Source organism: Theropithecus gelada, chromosome 15, assembly GCF_003255815.1.
Source record: "Theropithecus gelada isolate Dixy chromosome 15, Tgel_1.0, whole genome shotgun sequence".
NCBI classification, from domain to species: domain Eukaryota; kingdom Metazoa; phylum Chordata; class Mammalia; order Primates; family Cercopithecidae; genus Theropithecus; species Theropithecus gelada.
This window is the reverse complement of record NC_037683.1, coordinates 9,020,843-9,037,631: the sequence shown is the minus strand read 5'-3', so window position 1 is coordinate 9,037,631 and position 16,789 is coordinate 9,020,843. Positions and strand designations below refer to the sequence as shown.

The 16,789-nt window shown below is 49.2% G+C and overlaps 1 protein-coding gene across 2 annotated transcripts in view; it reads left to right on the top strand.

Moving 5' to 3' along the window:
* Positions 1 to 16,789, top strand: part of USP20 (ubiquitin specific peptidase 20) — a 46,810-nt gene that overhangs the window by 10,611 nt on the left and 19,410 nt on the right. For both annotated transcript variants that reach the window (XM_025359211.1, XM_025359212.1), the window contains exons 2-8: positions 3,771 to 3,882; positions 6,510 to 6,606; positions 10,843 to 10,896; positions 12,606 to 12,668; positions 13,017 to 13,148; positions 15,449 to 15,545; positions 16,054 to 16,123. In XM_025359211.1, coding sequence (XP_025214996.1) covers positions 6,526 to 6,606; positions 10,843 to 10,896; positions 12,606 to 12,668; positions 13,017 to 13,148; positions 15,449 to 15,545; positions 16,054 to 16,123 — 497 coding nt within the window. In that variant the 5' untranslated portion in view covers positions 3,771 to 3,882; positions 6,510 to 6,525. The remainder of the gene's footprint in view (positions 1 to 3,770; positions 3,883 to 6,509; positions 6,607 to 10,842; positions 10,897 to 12,605; positions 12,669 to 13,016; positions 13,149 to 15,448; positions 15,546 to 16,053; positions 16,124 to 16,789) is intronic.

Below are 16,789 nucleotides of genomic sequence, written 5' to 3'. Positions count from 1 at the left end.
GGGCTCAAGCCATCCTCTCATCTCAGCTTCCTGAGTAGCTGGGACTACAGGTGCGCACCACCATGCCCAGTTAATTTTTAAATTTTTTGTAGAGATGGGGTTTCACCATGTTGCCCAGGCTGATCTCAAACTCCTGGGCTAAAGCAGTCCTCCTGCCTCGGCCTCCAGAAGTGCTGGAATTACAAGCATAAGCCACCTAACATGGTCTAACAGTGTTTTATAACTTTGTATTTTTGGGCCGTTCAGCAAATATTTTCAGAGAAGTTACTGCCTTTTTTTTTTTTTTTTTTTTTTGAGATGGAGTTTTGCTCTTGTTGCCCAGGCTGAAGTGCAATGGCGCGACCTTGGCTCACCACAACCTCTGCCTCCCGGGTTCAAGCGATTCTCCTGCCTCAGCCTCCCTACTAGCTGGGAATACAGGCTCCTGCCACCATGCCTGGCTAATTTTTGTATTTTTAGTGGAAACGAGGTTTCACCATGTTGGTCAGGCTGGTATCGAACTCCTGACCTCAAGTGATCCGCCTGTGTCAGCCTCCCAAAGTGTTGGGATTACAGGCGTGAGCCACCTCACCCAGCCTGACTTGTTTTACTGAGCAGATGTCTTTAAGGTTCATGTTGGAGCAAGTGTCAGAATTCCCTCTTTTAGGCTGAATCGTATTTCATTGTATGGATATATCATATTTTGTCTATTTATTGATGGGCACTTGGTTTGCATCGTCTTTTGGCTGTTGTACATAATGCAACTATGAACATGGGTGCACAAATATATATATATATATTTTTTCGAGATGGAGTCTCGCTCTGTCGCCCGGGGTTGGAGTGCAGTGGCCGGATCTGAGCTCACTGCAAGCTCCGCCTCCCAGGTTCGTGCCATTCTCCTGCCTCAGCCTCCCGAGTAGCTGGGACTACAGGCGCCCGCCACCTCGCCCGGCTAGTTTTTTGTATTTTTTAGTAGAGACGGGGTTTCACCGTGTTAGCCAGGATGGTCTTGATCTGCTGACCTCGTGATCCGCCCGTCTTGGCCTCCCAAAGTGCTGGGATTACAGGCTTGAGCCACCGCGCCCGGCCATCAAATATTTCTTTGAGTTGCTGCTTTTAGTGTGTTTGGGTGTATACCCAGATGTGGATCGCTCAATAGTGTGGTGCTATTTTAGAGTTCTTGAGGAACCGCCAAACTGCATTGTGCCTCTGCTGCACCATTTCACATTCCCACCAGCAGTGCACAGGACTCCAGTTTATCCACACCCTCGCCAACAGCCAACATCTTTTTTTTTTTTTTTTTTTTTTTGATGGAGTCTTGCTCTGTCGCCCAGGCTGGAGTGCAGTGGTATGATCTCAGCTCACTGCGGTCTCCACCTCCCAGGTTCAGGTGGCTCTCCCACCTCCGCCTCCTGAGTAGCTGCAATTACAGGCGCCTGCCACCACACCCAGCTAATTTTTGTATTTTTAGTAGAGATGGGGTTGCACCATGTTGGCCAGGCTGGTCTCGAACTCCTGATCTCGTGATCCACCCGCCTCAGCCTCCCAAAGTGCTGGGATTACGGGTGTGAGCCACCATGCCCGGCCTCATTCTGATTTAAAATCAACTTTATTGAGGTATAATTTTATTGAGGTATAATTTACATATAATAAAATGCACATACTTTAAAGATACAGTGCACACGATTTGACAGGTGTATACATCCGATTAAACCCCACCCCAGATAAGATCTAGAACATTCCAACACCACAGAAAGTTCCTTCTTGTCTGCAATATAGCTCTACCCTTTGCCCCAATCACTGATCCAGTTTCTATCATCATAGGTTAGTTTTGTCCGTTTTGAAATTTTATATAAATAGAATCATATGGTATATATGTTTTTGTATCTGATTTTTTTTTTTTTCCTTGCTCAGTTTAATGTTTGTCTAAATCCGACTCATGATTTAGAGCAAGGCTCTGCACCACACAGATCTGATCAGGGTCACACCTGTTACAAACTAGCCAGGTAAGCCGAGCATGGTGGCTCACGCCTATAATCCCCACACTTTGGGAGGCTGAGGCAGGTGGATCACCTGAGGTCAGGAGTTTGAGACCAGCCTGACCAACATGGAGAAACCCTGTCTCTAGTAAAAATATAAAATTAGCCGGGCGTGGTGGCATATGCCTGTAATCCCAGCTACTCAGGCGGCTGAGGCAAGAGAATTGCTTGAACCTGGGAGGCGGAGATTGCTGTGAGCTGAGATCACACCATTGCACTCCAGCCTGGGCAACAAGAGCAAAACTCCATCTCAAACAAAACGAAACAAAAACTAGCCAAATGATTGACCTCCCCCAAGTTCCTGAGTTACTTAAGTTCCAATTCTGTTTCTTCATCTGTAAAATGGGAGTATTGAGAATATATTCAGGGCTGTTAGCCACAGGGCTGATTTTTCTCTCTGAAGTTGCAGGAATGTGAGTCCAATTGCACTGGCAAATCAAGAGTGGACCTGTTAAATCAGCTGGGCATGGTGGCACACGCCTGTAATCCCAGCTACTCGGGAGGCTAAGGCAGGAGAATCACATGAACCCAGGAGGCAGAGGTTGCAGTGAGCCAAGATCATGCCACTGCACTCCAGCCTGAGCAGCAGAGTGAGACTATCTCAAAATAAATAAATAAATAATGGGCCAAATTATAACCTGCCCCCTCTCTCCCAAGCCACGCAACTAGAGAGATTATCATATACCAAAGATGCTAGCGAAACCCACACCACTGCAGCTTAAAATAGTGTAGGACTAGTGCCAACTCAGGGCATATAGCCTCAGCAGAAACAATGAAGAAAACTTAAAAACCTGACTTCAAGTGAGGAGGTTTGGAATTTGGAATCTTGAAGCTGTCGTTGTCATGTGACTATTTTAAATGGTAGCTTCTAATTGCCTCTCCCTCTTTGAGCTGTCCACATCTGGGAGACTGTGACCTGCCAGTGAAGTGTGGGTAGTGGCAATGTGTGGATGAGCTCGGTTGTGCCTGCAGCCTGGGCCTGCTGAACACTTAAGGGTCTGGGGTTCTCAGGGAATCCCTGAGAGCTCAAAGGATGACCTGAGGGGCCTGGTGGCATGTGTGGAAGGGGCCAGGCCTTCCTGTCCAGAGGGTTGATTGGCTGTGGCAGCCTGATGGGACAATAGGAGAGGCCCTGCAGATCCCTCCAGCAGACCTGTGCAGGATTCCTCCTGGGGAGCACTAAGTTAATGCCCCAGCAGTGACTAGTGAAGGCCAGCACTCCCTAGGAGGGGCTGCCCCTGTGTGCCAGCTCTGCCCAGGCCTTGGGCAGCTGGCCCAGGAGTGATGTGGTGGTACTGTTCTCTGGATGCACAGGGAGTAGTCTAGCCTGTGGACATCCCCAATATCCCGAAATTCGTTCCTCCCAGGAGGAATGCTGGGCCCTTTTTAGCTTCTAGTTGGTGCTAAGAATGATTTTAAAATAACAGAACTGTCTGGGCACAGTGGCTCAGGCCTGTAGTCTCAGCACTTTGGGAGACCGGAGGTGGGAGGATTACTTGAGCCCAGGAGTTCAAGACCAGCCTGGACAACAAATCAACACCCTGTCTCTATAAGAAATTTTAAAGAAATTAGCTGGGTGTGGTGGTGCACACCTGTAGTCCCAACTACTTGGGAAGTTGAGGTGGGAGGATCGCTTGAGCCTGGAAGATCAAGCTGTGATCATGCCACTGCACTCCAGCCTGGGCAAGCGAGCAAGACCCTGTCTCAAAAATAATAACAGAACTGTGTGAAATGCCCTGGTTCATCCCCCAGGCTCCTTGCCAGAGGCCTCCACTCACTCCAGACCACTGCAGTCCGTTGCTGTCGGCTGTCAACGAAGGATGCGAATGCTGGCCGCTTCCTGCGGACTTCGTGTCACCCAGAGGTAAGCCCATGGCCTCTTCTTAGGTGGCTGCCTTCAACACATACTGAGGAGGATACATGGATTTTCCTCTGTAGATGAAAGAATGGAATTGGGATTATGGGGGTTGTTTTTTTTTTCAAGTCCTTATCTCTTAGAAAAATACAGATGGAATGTGATCGCCTGTGTGTCTGGGATTTGCTACAAAAGCAAGAGGAAGCAGGAGGTTGAGATGAAGCAGGATTGGCCATGAGTTGTTGATTGATGAGTCTAGGTACATGGAAATATGGCAGTGTGTTATACAGTTCAGTCTACTTTGTTTTTTCCTTTTTTTTCTTTATGCTCATCTTCAATGTGACAGTAAGTTCTGCCTGCTTTTGCACATTTACATTTTATACAAGTTAGAAAGCAACTGAGCGGGCCTTTAGGATCTGACCAACTTGAGGTTCAGCTCTAGCACCAACATTCCTGTGAGACCTTAGACAAGAAGGAGCCTCTGTTCCTTAGTCTGTGAAATGGGGCTAATCACAGCTGCCTCAATGATTGCTGGGATAGTTTTTCATAAATGAATGCACGAAAAGCCCTTAGCTTAGTATCTGACACCTTATGAGTGCTAGTTACTCATGTTCTGAATGGGAATCTGGCCATTTGACCCTGGCTGACCATTTGGGACAGGGAGGGGCACGTAAGGAGGAGTCTGGGGGTCCACCTCTCAGATCAGGGGGCACACATGCAGCTTCTGCTTTTGTTTTTTTTGTTTATTTGTTTGTTTTTTTTTGAGGTGGAGTTTTGCTCTTGTTGCCCAGGCTGCAGTTCAGTGGCACCATCTTGGCCCACCGCAACCTCCGCCTCCTGGGTTCAAGTGATTCTCCTGCCTCAGCCTCTTGAGTAGCTGGGATTATAGGGCATGTGCACCACGCCTGGCTAATTTTGTATTTTTAGTAGAGACGGGGTTTATCCATGTTGGTCAGGCTGGTCTCGAACTCCTGACCTCAGGTGATCTGCCCGCCTCGGCCTTCCAAAGTGCTGGGATTACAGGCATGAGCCACCGCACCCGGTCTTTTGTTTTGTTTTTAAGACCCCTGCAGACACAGAGGCTTCTACCTTTGTTTAAAGCAATCTTGGCTCCAGTTACATCTTTGGTTGGTTTGGACCTTATTTGGCAACAGTTTGAAGCTATAATCAGCAGTCAGATGCCTGGATTTGCTTCTGCTAAAATACCGTATGTGAAGCATTTCTTTAGTTATTCATTTTTTAATGTTTTCTTTTGAAATAATTATAGATTCACAGGCAGTTGCAAAAAGTGTACCCTAAGGTACTTTGTACCTTCACCCAGTTTCCCTTAATGGGAAGAGTAACACATACTTTTTTTTTTTTTTTTTGAGACGAGATCTTGCTCTGTCACCCAGGCTGGAGCGCAGTGGCGTGGTCACAGCTCACTGCAGCCTTGAACTCCTGGGCTCACATGATCTCCTACCTGAGCCTCTTGGGTAGCTGGGACTACAGGCATGCACCAGCATCCCAGCTAAGAATACATCTTTGTATGTCTGTAGTACAATCAGTAAAGTGACATTGGCATAATCCATGGAGCTTATTCAGATTTCACTAGTTCTGTAGGCACTCGTGTGTGTTCAGTTCTTTGCACTTTTAACACACGTGTAGATCCATGTAAGCACCCCATAATCAAGATGCAGAGCTGTTTGTCATCACCCAGGTGCTCCCTTGAGGGCAGCATTTATTTTCTAGGACAGATATATTTTTATCCCCTGATTTAAAAGAGAAAGAAATGCAGAAGAATGTTGGGAAAGATGTTTGCTACTTGTTCTCAGTGATTTATTTTACTTTGTGCTTTCTTGTTTGAGTTTTGTTTTTATAATGAACATGTGTCAGTTAAACAAAAGCAACAGAGCTTTTTTTTTTTTTTTTCATTGCTTGAAACCCATCACCCAGATGCACCACTATTGATGTTGTGGCAAACACAGTTCTCGACTGCTTTCTAGGTTGTTCTCCTGCCTTTCTGACTTTCTCCCTACTCTCAGAAGACATTCCCTGGAGGCAGTGCTGCATGGCCTGCTCCCATGGTGGTCTGGGGTTCAAACCCCACTCCCTGGGGCACTCCCACAAGAAGTGGGATAAGTGGTCTGCCAGCACTTGGCCTCCCAGAGGCTCTTGAGAAGACCAATGTCAACATCTGCTGCTTGCCTTTTTGAAACCCAGCCTTTCTACACTGCCCCCTCCTCTGCCTGAATCCTTGGATGAACATGGATTTGGCCTCCTTCTAACAAAACATCTGTGGTTTTAGATTGTCTGGTGTGCAGTTCCCTGCATGCAGACAGGACTCCTGTGTCTTCCCTACCATTAATTCTGAGCACGATACCTGCCACCTGCTATGGGCTTTCTCTACATCAGGGATTACGCCAGGCATTTGACAGACGTTGTCTCCGTGACCTAGGAACGACCCATTGGGGTAACTGTTATCTTCTTAGACAAGGAAAGTAATGCTTGGAGAGGTTAAGCAACTTCCCCAGGTTACCAGCTGGTGTGTGGCAGACCAGGACTCAAGGCCAAAGTCATGTACTTAACCACCCACCTCCCTACCTCCCGCCAGCACTGGCTGCCATTAACCCAGGATTGCTTATGTCTTCTCATAGGTGAGCCCAGGCCAGGATGGGGGACGCTAGGGACCTTTGCCCTCACCTCGACTCCATAGGGGAGGTGACCAAAGAGGACTTGCTGCTCAAATCTAAGGTAAAGGGTCAGACCTTACGGGGCCAGGGCCCACATCCAGGGCTGCCTCTGTCCTGGGGTGTGGACATTTCTGAAGCAGTGGAAAAACTGGTTCCTTGACCATCTCTACTCAGCCTTCTGTGTAAATGGAAATGCTGGCATCTGCTTGGGAGACCACCTTCCAGCGGCTGTGTCCTGATAGCCATTAATTATAGTTTAGACCAGGCCATTTGGGAACCACTAATGCTCTCTGTCCATTAGCTGTTGGGGCGGGTGCACAGAGCCTCTCCAAGGCAGGGAATGAATGCTGCTTTCCAAGTTCAGGAGTGTTATTACAAATGAGGCCCGAGGAGGGCTCAGGGAGGCCTGAGCAGGAAGCCAGCTGGGCCTCTTCTCAAAGTAGGAGGACGCATTGCCATCCTTTTGGTGTTGTTAAATGAAAATTTTTGAAAAGGTAATACTTGACATGGTTACACATGAAACAGTATAAAACGATAAATGTCAAGAAGTCCTTCTCTCACCCCTGTGCCCCCCCTCCCCGGCCCACCCTCGGGTAAGCACTTACTCTCTTTTGTATCTTTTCAGTTTCTTTATGTGAATACAAGCAGATAAACTCATTTTAAGTTTTGCCCTTTCTTACATAAAAGATGGTATACAATCCTCTCTGTCTTGTAACTTGCTTTATTCACATGACAATGTATCTTGGAGCTCTTTGGACGTCAGTGCATAGAGACAGATTTCTCATTTGTTACCTTGAAGCTGCATCATGTTTCATCGTGTGGCCACAGTGACCGAAGCTCTGTGGGTAGACACCTGGACCCTTTGCAGCCTCTTGCCAGTAACAGACGATGCTGTGATGAACGGCCTTGTAGACAAGTCATTGCATCCACGGGTAGAGCTGCATGCAGGCATGTTCCCAGGAGTGGGATTCCTGAGCATATTGGCACCTAATGCTGGTCGCCTGGCCTCACCGCACCAGCAGGTCCTTGGTGGCCTTTGGCCTGAGCTTGTTTTGTCACGAGGCCTGGCATGGGAGTGGTTCTTCATAGTGTTTATAGCTGCTTTTGAAGTGACTTCGCCTCTTGCAGTGTGAAGTGGGGCAGAGTGAGGCCCGGATGTGTTTGCACTGTCTGATGCTGCGTTTCTCTCTGCTTCTTAGGGAATCTGAGAGCAGGGAGGGGATGAAGCAGGTGGGAGAAGAGAGGTGCAGTGCAGGAATGTTTGTGCTGGGACTGGCAGCTGTTCAGAAGCCTGTTAGTGCCTCTAGAGTAGAGACTGGGCGTGTCTGGGGTGCTCCGGGCCTGTGTGTCAAGAGTTCATGACTTCAGGTCCTCTCTGGGTATCCAGAAAGTTACAAAATAAAACCAGCGCTGTTCTAAAATACTCAGAAAGAGCAAGGATATGAGCAGGTCCTTACCAGTAAAGGAGGTAGAAATGACAAGAAACTTTCGGAAAAGGATGGCTGACTTCACTCTAGTGCTTATGGATATTGCTAACGAAATAGGATGATACCATTTTGCAGATGGGCGGAAAGAGATTGATTCATTCGTAGCTGACAGTTACAGAGAAAATGGGCCATTCACATTGTGGTAGGGCTGGGAATTACTGTAACTTTTAGAGAAGCAATTCTGCTTCTGGGAATTTATCCCATAGAAATGTAATCACCAGTTATAAATATATGATACAGCAGTATTTATTGAGCATTATTTGTAAAAGGGAAAAACTGGTGGCACTTGAATAATCCTCAGAAAGGGAATGGGTGAATCAGTTATGGTGTGTCCAGAGTGTGCAGTTATCACAGAGGAGATGCAGTCTTCATGTACAGACTTGAGTGACCCTCAAAGGAGACACAGGCACATTATAGATAAATGTGTACTGTGTGATCTTATTTTTACTAAAAATCACCCCCTCAAGATCTAGGCATACATGTTTTGTGTAAGAAGAATGTACAGAGGGAAATATTTCGTATCATACACAACATATAGATGTCATCTGAATTGTTATAGCAAGCGTATGATACTTTTATAAATCAAATAACTGAAATGGAAAAAAAAAACCTGGGAAGAGGAGGGTGAATTGTGAAGTCAAAAAATCACAAGAGAGATGACAAATTCAGGAAGGTTTGGGGCTGCGGCTTTGAGTCTGCTAAGCAGACTGATCTCCTGGCACCCACAGCATCCTCCGTGAGAGACCCTAAACCACAGAGTGCAGATCTCAGCTTCATGGTATGGGACGAGCTGCTTCACTTCAACCCCATGTTCAGGCTTTTTACAAACATGGCTGGAATCCGGGTGTAGTGTGAGAATGAGAAGGAGGCCATGGAGGCCTGGGAGCTGCCATGGCCACCCTGGGGGAAACCAGGCTTTCTTGGTGGGAGCTTTGTGGCCTTGCTGCACTGGGCTCCAGGCTCATTGGCTTTACCTGCTGTCCAGGCTCATTGGCTTCACCTGCTGTCCAGGCTCATTGGCTTCACCTGCTGACCTTGCTCTGTGGCAAGGTTGTGACTTCAGCAAAAGGGGGATGTTGCTGGGCCCTGCTACAGAGACTGGAAAGGATTCTGTAATTAGTGTGTAAAAAACTCAGCAGGCTGGGCATGGTGGCTCACACCTGTAATCGCAGCACTTTGGGAGGCCAAGGAAGGCAGATCACGAGGTCAGGAGATCGAGACCATCCTGGCTAACACGGTGAAACCCCGTTTCTACTAAAAATACAAAAAATTAGCCAGGTGAGGTGGCGGGGGCCTGTAGTCCCAGCTACTCGGGAGGCTGAGGCAGGAGAATGGTGTGAACCCAGGAGGCGGAGCTTGCAGTGAGCCGAGATCGCGTCACTGCACTCCAGCCTGGGAACTCAGCTGGAGGCCAGGTGCGGTGGCTCATGCCTATAATCCCAGCCCTTTGGGAGGCCAAGGTGGGTGGATTACCTAAGGTCAGGAGTTTGAGACCAGCCTGGCCAAAATGATGAAACCCTGTCTCTACTACAAATACAAAAATTAGCCAGGTGTGGTGATGGGCACCTGTAATCCCAGCTACTTGGGAGGCTGAGGCAGGAGAATCACTTGAACCTGGGAAGAAGAGGTTGTATCTCGCCACTGTGCTTCAGCTTGGGAGACAGAGCAAGACTCCATCTCAAAAAAAAAAAAAAAAGAACTCAGCTGGAGACTTGGATTGTCCTTTCCAAAGGTCTGCTCCCACTGTGGTGGAGCCTGATACTGTAGCTGCTGTCGAAGACCAACACTCAGAGTTCCTCTCACAACTGATGGAAGCACGACAGGTGTTGTAGGGCCTCGGCTGGGAATTGCTGTTCTAGAAATGCACAGATGCAGTTATTTGGGGCACAAATTAAGTTGCTGTAATAAAGAGTCCCTAAAATAGAGTGGCGTAAATGAGATAGAAGTTTCCTTTCTCTCACGGAGCAGACCACAGGTAGGGAGGACTGGTAGGTTGGCTCTGCCATTCTTAACATGTGGCTCTCTTCCTGAGTCCAAGGTGGTTGCTTCAGCTCCTGCCATTACATCCACATTCCAGCCAATGGTAAGAGGAGAAAGAGCAAGGGTAGCATACAGTGCAAAAATGGCACACATGGTTTTTGCTGTCTTCTCATTGACTAGAACTGAGCCCATGTGATCATGGTGGAAGTTGGGAAACATCGTCTGCAGCAGGCTAGTTGTGTGCTCAGCTAAAATCCATGCATCCCATTATTAAAGCAAGGAGGAGAGAAAGGATACCGATAGACACAGAGCAGCCTCTGACGCCCAGACCACCAGAAACCTGGGCATTTCCTGGGGTTTGCCAGGTCTAGTGAACTCTTCATTTATACCGGGCCTTGTGAACTCCCAGGGGTAGGCAAAACAGACCATCCCTCTTTCATGGAGCCCTTGTCTAATGGGTAGAAAGGCTGAAATAATTCAGTGCCAGAAAGGAGGAGTAGAAGGGTGGTAAGAGAGCATGTTAATGAGTCTCTTACATGATTTTATTTTCCAAGATTACGTTATAGACACTAAAATCATAAAATGTTGGTTTGAAAATGTTTTTACAGGCACAGGATAGAATTCAAACAGTAAAGTATAAAGTGCTCCCCTGGGAGCCTAATTTGGACAGGTTGTCTGGCAAAGGCCTTTCTGGGGCCAGGGGCTTGAAGCTGAAACCTTCTAAGTGCATGTCAGCCAGGTGGGGCCCTCCAGGCGGGACCAGCCCCAGCGCTCAGCCCCCCAACGGGCTCCTCACACCTACTCTTTCTCTCTCCTCTCAACCCACACAGGGAACCTGTCAGTCATGTGGAGTCACCGGACCAAACCTTTGGGCCTGTCTCCAGGTAAAAGACCCTTGTGGCCATCGGGGGCATGGAACTGCTTCCACCTGTTGTCAGCACTGCACAGGCTGGTGCAGTGGGCTAGACTCTGGGCTGGGAACTTCCATCCCTGGTGGGCACTGCCAGAAACCTTGGGCAGGTGCACAGGGGCGCAGGGCTCCAGAGTCAGCAAATCCTGGGCTGGCCATTCTGGCAGCAATTAAAAATGACAGGAGAAAAAAATAGGTTGGAGAAGGCTCTGGACCGAAGGCTCCCTTCTTCATAGGACAGAATTCCAGCTTGGCGTGCGTATGTGTGAGTCGACGTGGGTGTCTTGGCTTTGAGGCCTGGCACTGCTGCTCAGCAGCGTCTCTCCCTGGGCCAGTCTCATTTTTTCTCTGACCCCTCATTACCCGTCTATAAGAAAGAGGCTGCAACACTGACAACTGACAACTGTCCCCGCCTCATGGGGTTAGGGTAGAACTGGATGAGACGGATGCCTGTGACTAGCCAGGAGACGGTGTCTGGGAGAAGCTGGAAGGGTTTGGATGATTACTGGTTACTAAAAAGAGTAAAAGTAGAGGTATGAAAACATGACAGTTTTCCCCGAGTGGTAGAATTATGGATAATTTTCTTTTTTTTGTCTGTAGTGTTTAAAAAGTGTTTCCAAGCATGTATTTTTATAGTCATACTAAAAATGACTGTTACTTAAAATTTCTTTAAAAAAAAAAAAAACCCACAAGTAAAAACAACAAAGACAGCAGCAGCGAGTGAAGATAGTCAGTCTTTGCAGAAGCGCAGGGGCCCCCAGTGGAATTCTGGCCTCTTCTGCTCAGCCCTGTCACTCAGCACAAAGTAGACAGCAAGAACTGTGTATCCGGGGGAAGCAAGAAGGGCCAGATGTTATCTCCTGGGCTGTTACAAGTGCAGGACGTGGTCCTACCACATAGGAGTCACAGTCCCCTTAGACAGATGTGGGAGCCTGATGCAGAAAATGGCAAGTGCTTTCTGAGTCAGCCACGTGATAAAAATCAAAATGGTTCCATCATTTTCCTAGAAGGCCCTGCTGATCACAGGTGGCAGTGACAGCAGGCACTCCTGTAGGAGTGTGGCATTGGCCATTGGCTACTGGCTGGCATGGAGGCTCACAGTGGAGGCACTGAGTGGGCCTTGGAGGATGGGTAGATTTGGGATAGGAGAGTGCGAGGGCCCTTTCAAGGCAGCAGCATCAGGGGCATGCGGGCCCTGCTGTGGGGTACTGGGTCCATACTGGGCTCCCACTATCTGTGCCCCTTGTTTCAAGCACCTGGTCCCCATTCAGCATCCCCCATTAGAAAATGGCTGTGAGGTCTAGGATCCCCACCAAAAACATAGGTCCCAATAACTGACCCCACTTCACATGGGGTTTTCTTGGAGGCGGAGGGTCTGGGTCCTGAGCAACCAGGCCCCAGCCGGGACCCCACCTGGGCTTCTTGCTGGAGAGCAACAGCCCAGTGCATACTGCTTGTCTCACTCAGAGGGCAGGGACAGTGTTTACCGTCCATCACTGCCCAACAGAATTTCAGGTGTACGGACCTACAGACCTGTGTTCCTTTGAGATGGCGGAGCCTCGGTCCCTTGTAGTCCCTGTTCAGGAGAGGTGGGGCCACTGACTTTAGGATGGAACCAGAGACACTGTGTTGACACCATCCTTTTGGCAAGCTCCAGTCCACTCTCCTCCCCTCTGTTCCCAGGTCTCCTGCCCCTATGTTGGCTGTGGAGAATCCTTCGCTGACCACAGCACCATTCATGCACAGGTGAGTGTGGTGGCTGAGAGTATGGGCCCTACAGTTAGATGGCCGGGGGTTCAAACCCCAGCTCCACCTTCCTGCTCTGGGCCTAGATGGCTGGGGCAATAAATGGTGTCATCCTAGCATGGCTCCTGCAAAGAAGGGAGGATGCAGGTAAAAACATTTTGCACCTGCACCATTTGATAAGCAGCAGCCCTCAGGGTCCTGACCGGGGGGGTAAGCAAAATTTGAGCTTCCGGTCTCTGTCCTGACGGGACCTCTTACTGAGAGGCTGGGGAGCAGAGTAGCCATCACAGGTTGGGGCACTTGTTAGGCCAGAATACCTTGGACCTCGTTTTGGATATCACCCTCTAGGCAAAAAAGCACAACTTGACCGTGAACCTGACCACATTCCGGCTGTGGTGTTACGCCTGTGAGAAGGAGGTGTTCCTGGAGCAGCGGCTGGCAGCCCCTCTGCCGGGCTCCTCCTCCAAGTTCTCTGAACAGGTAACCTGTGTGGTGGGCTCTGATTGGTTGTTGGCAACACTGTGTTGAGGATGAGGCAGTGTGACCTGAGCATCCGTGGAGCACGGGTCAGTAGGTCCCAGAGGTGTGTGTTCCTGGGTCAGTATGTTTTCAGGTGACTTTGAGGAGCTCACATCAGCACATGCTCACTGAGCCCAACTCTGTGCCGAGGCATGTGTGAGGCCATGAGGGTGCAGAGGTGACTGAGAGTAGGGCCTCCCTTGAGGAGCTCGGAGACCACGGGGTGGCCGTGCAGAGTGTAAGTGTTGGGGTGGGCTCAGGGCCATGAGGTGAGTGTAGACCCAGACCTTATGGAGAGGGTTGACGAGGTCACAGATGGCCTCTGGCCATCCCAGATCTGAAACCATTCCTAAGGGAATTCCAGGTAGTTGCTACAGCACACTTTTCCATGGGAAATGCCCAGAAACCACCTAGGTAATGTCAACCAGAGAATGGTCCTTTGATCAACAGTGTGTGCCGTGCAACCTTAGAGATGGCGGGTCAGCAAGCCCATGACCTGGAGGGCCCAGCCCCAGGCCTGTGCTCAGGGAATGGTCAGTAATCCCGGATGGCAGAGCTGCCTGCTAGAGGAGAAGCCAGGACGTGTGTGTGGCATTGCGTGGCTGTCTCCTCCATTTATTTTATTTTATTTTAATTTAATTTTTTGAGACCGAGTCTTGCTCTGTTGCCCAGGCTGGAGTGCAGTGGTGCAATCTCAGCTCACTGCAACCTCTGCCTCCTGGGTTCAACTGATTTCCTGCCTCAACCTCCTGAGTAGCTAGGATTACAGGCGCCCGCCACCACGCCTGACTAATTTTCATATTTTTAGTAGAGTCAGGGTTTCGCCATGTTGACCAGGCTGGTCTTAAACTCCTGACCTCAAGTAATCCACCTGCCTTGGCCTCCCGAAGTGCTGGGATTACAGGCAGGAGCCACCGCACCGGGCCTCTTCTTCTGTTCAGTCAGTCACATGATAGGGCTTGATAAGTGCTTATTGAATGCATTTGTGCACTTGATAGATGTTTATGAATTTTTATAGAAAAGGCTATAAAACAGTATATGCAATATCTTGTTTTTGTTGTGCATGTGTATTAACAGTTAAAACTCTATATAATATAGGCTGGGCGCCGTGGCTCACGCCTGTAATCTCAGCCCTTTGCTGGGCCAAGGCAGGAGGATCGCTTGAACCCAGGAGTTTGAGACCAGCCTGAGCAGCAGAGTGAGACCCCGTCTCAACAAAAAATAAAATTAGTCAGGCATGGTAGCGCATGCCTGTAGTCCCAGCTACTTGGGAGGCTGAGGTGGGAGGATCACTTGAGCCCAGTTCAAGGTTGCAATGAGCTACTGCACTCCAGCCTGGGTGACAGAGCAAGACTATCTCTTAAAAATAAGTCTATATAATATACATACAGACTGTTAACAGTAGTTCTCTCAGGAAAATGGGGTTGCATGTTTATTTATGTTTCTATTTTTCCCAAATTTATTATAAATAAAATATTTTTTATTATTGTCAATAAAAAAGTACAAGTCAACAGCTGGGCATGGTGGCTCATGTTATCCTAACACTTTGGGAGGATCGCTGGAGCCCAGGAATTTGAGACCAGCCTGGACTATATATAAAAAGGTTAGCTGGGGCCGGGTGCGGTGGCTCAAGCCTGTAATCCCAGCACTTTGGGAGGCCGAGGCGGGCGGATCACGAGGTCAGGAGATCGAGACCATCCTGGCTAACATGGTGAAACCCCGTCTCTACTAAAAAAATACAAAAAAAAAAACTAGCGGGGCGAGGTGGCGGGCGCCTGTAGTCCCAGCTACTCCGGAGGCTGAGGCAGGAGAATGGTGTAAACCCGGGAGGCGGAGCTTGCACCCCACCGGGGGAAAAAAGAAAGCCCCCGGCTAAAAAAAAAAAAAAAAAAATAAAGGTTAGCTGGGTGCTGTGGCATGCACCTATAGTCTCAACTACTGAGAAGGGTGAGGTGGGAGGACCGCTCGAGCCCAGAAGTTGGAGTCAGCAGTGAGCTCTGATTGTGCCACTGCACTCCAGCCTGGGTGACAAAGCAAGACCCCATCTCTAAAAAAACACAGGCACAAACAAATCAAGGAGTTCCCAGGGCAAGGCCACCAAATCTCTCTCTTTTTACAGTGCCTTCTGCTCAGATGGACTGGCTCAGCCCAGTGGGGGCTTCCAGGCAGTGGGGCTGGACTTCCAGCCCTTGGGAGACACCTGGGCCTCTGACTCCAGCCCCTCTGTTCCCTGTTTTCCTCACTTGGGGTCTTTAACACAGGACTCCCCGCCACCCTCCCACCCTCTGAAAGCTGTTCCTATTGCTGTGGCTGATGAAGGAGAGTCGGAGTCAGAGGACGATGACCTGAAACCTCGAGGTAATGGCCCCCACAGCAGGGGAAGCTGATGGACTGGGCTGGGGGCCTCACCTGGAGGCTAGAGACCGCCAGAGTCTTGGTCTTTATTTGCACCTGCTATATGGACAAGGAAGGATAGGGTGACGGATAAGCTGCATAGCATGGTGGCTTCCCTCCGGAAGCTGGCTGGCCTAGCTAAGGTTCTGGGGAGCCGGCTATCTTGTCCCCTCTCCCAGCTGGGTGACCCTGGGCAGGCCGGCCCCTCTGCTGTATGGTCTGGACAGTGGGCCTGGCTGGGCGGAGGGGCAAAGGAATTCGTCTGTTTAAAACACTCAGGTAACCACAGCTGTTGTGAGCAGGAACCTTGTTAATTTACTGGGAATATCCCTGGGGTGGAACACTTCCACCATGTCCTCTTCTTGGGTCCTGGGCAGTTGAGAGCCACAGCTTTGTGCCAGATGTGACTTGCAAGGTCTCCTCAGCAGGGCAGGGCGCTCACCTGCTCCTCCCCCTTGTGTTTATTTCCCAGGCCTCACGGGCATGAAGAACCTCGGGAACTCCTGCTACATGAACGCTGCCCTGCAGGCCCTGTCCAATTGGTAGGTCGACACTTTGTCCAAGGGCTGAGAGCTGTCCCTGGCAAAGCCCCAGAAACAGCAGCAGTAGCAGCTCCCAGCCTGTTGCCCACAAACACATGTATAGGATGCACAGCAGCAAAATTCCTAAAAACATGCGTGCCCTTTGACCCAGCAATCTCCCCAGTCGAAATGTATCCTGAGGAGATAACCAGAGATGCTGGGGAAGTTGTACATGCAAGGAGGCTCACCGCTCTATTGTTTATTGGAAACGATTTAAAGGCCCATCTGCAAGGGAGTATAAATTCTCATAGCCCTTGCAGCAAGTGCAGGAAAAATGGCACAAGACAGCATGCATTGAAACAAAACAGGTTTCAGAATCTGGTGAGTGGGGGAAAAAGGAGGTTATAAAGCATTGTAAGGTAAAATCTCATTTTACGAGAGAAACGCGATTTTCCATTAAGGAAAGGCTATCAGCTCCATGAGGCCAAGGATGCCTCCTGTGTCTGACATGCTTCTCCTACCCAGTGGAGATTAGAGATGCAGTATATGTATGCAGGAAGGAGAGAGGGAATGGGTACAAATGTGTAGAAAAGTCTGGGAGACTATGTCCCAAAATGTTCCTAGTAACTATGCTCAGGTAGCAGGATGCAGGTCAATTATTGTTAATAATTGACCGCACCCAGGCCG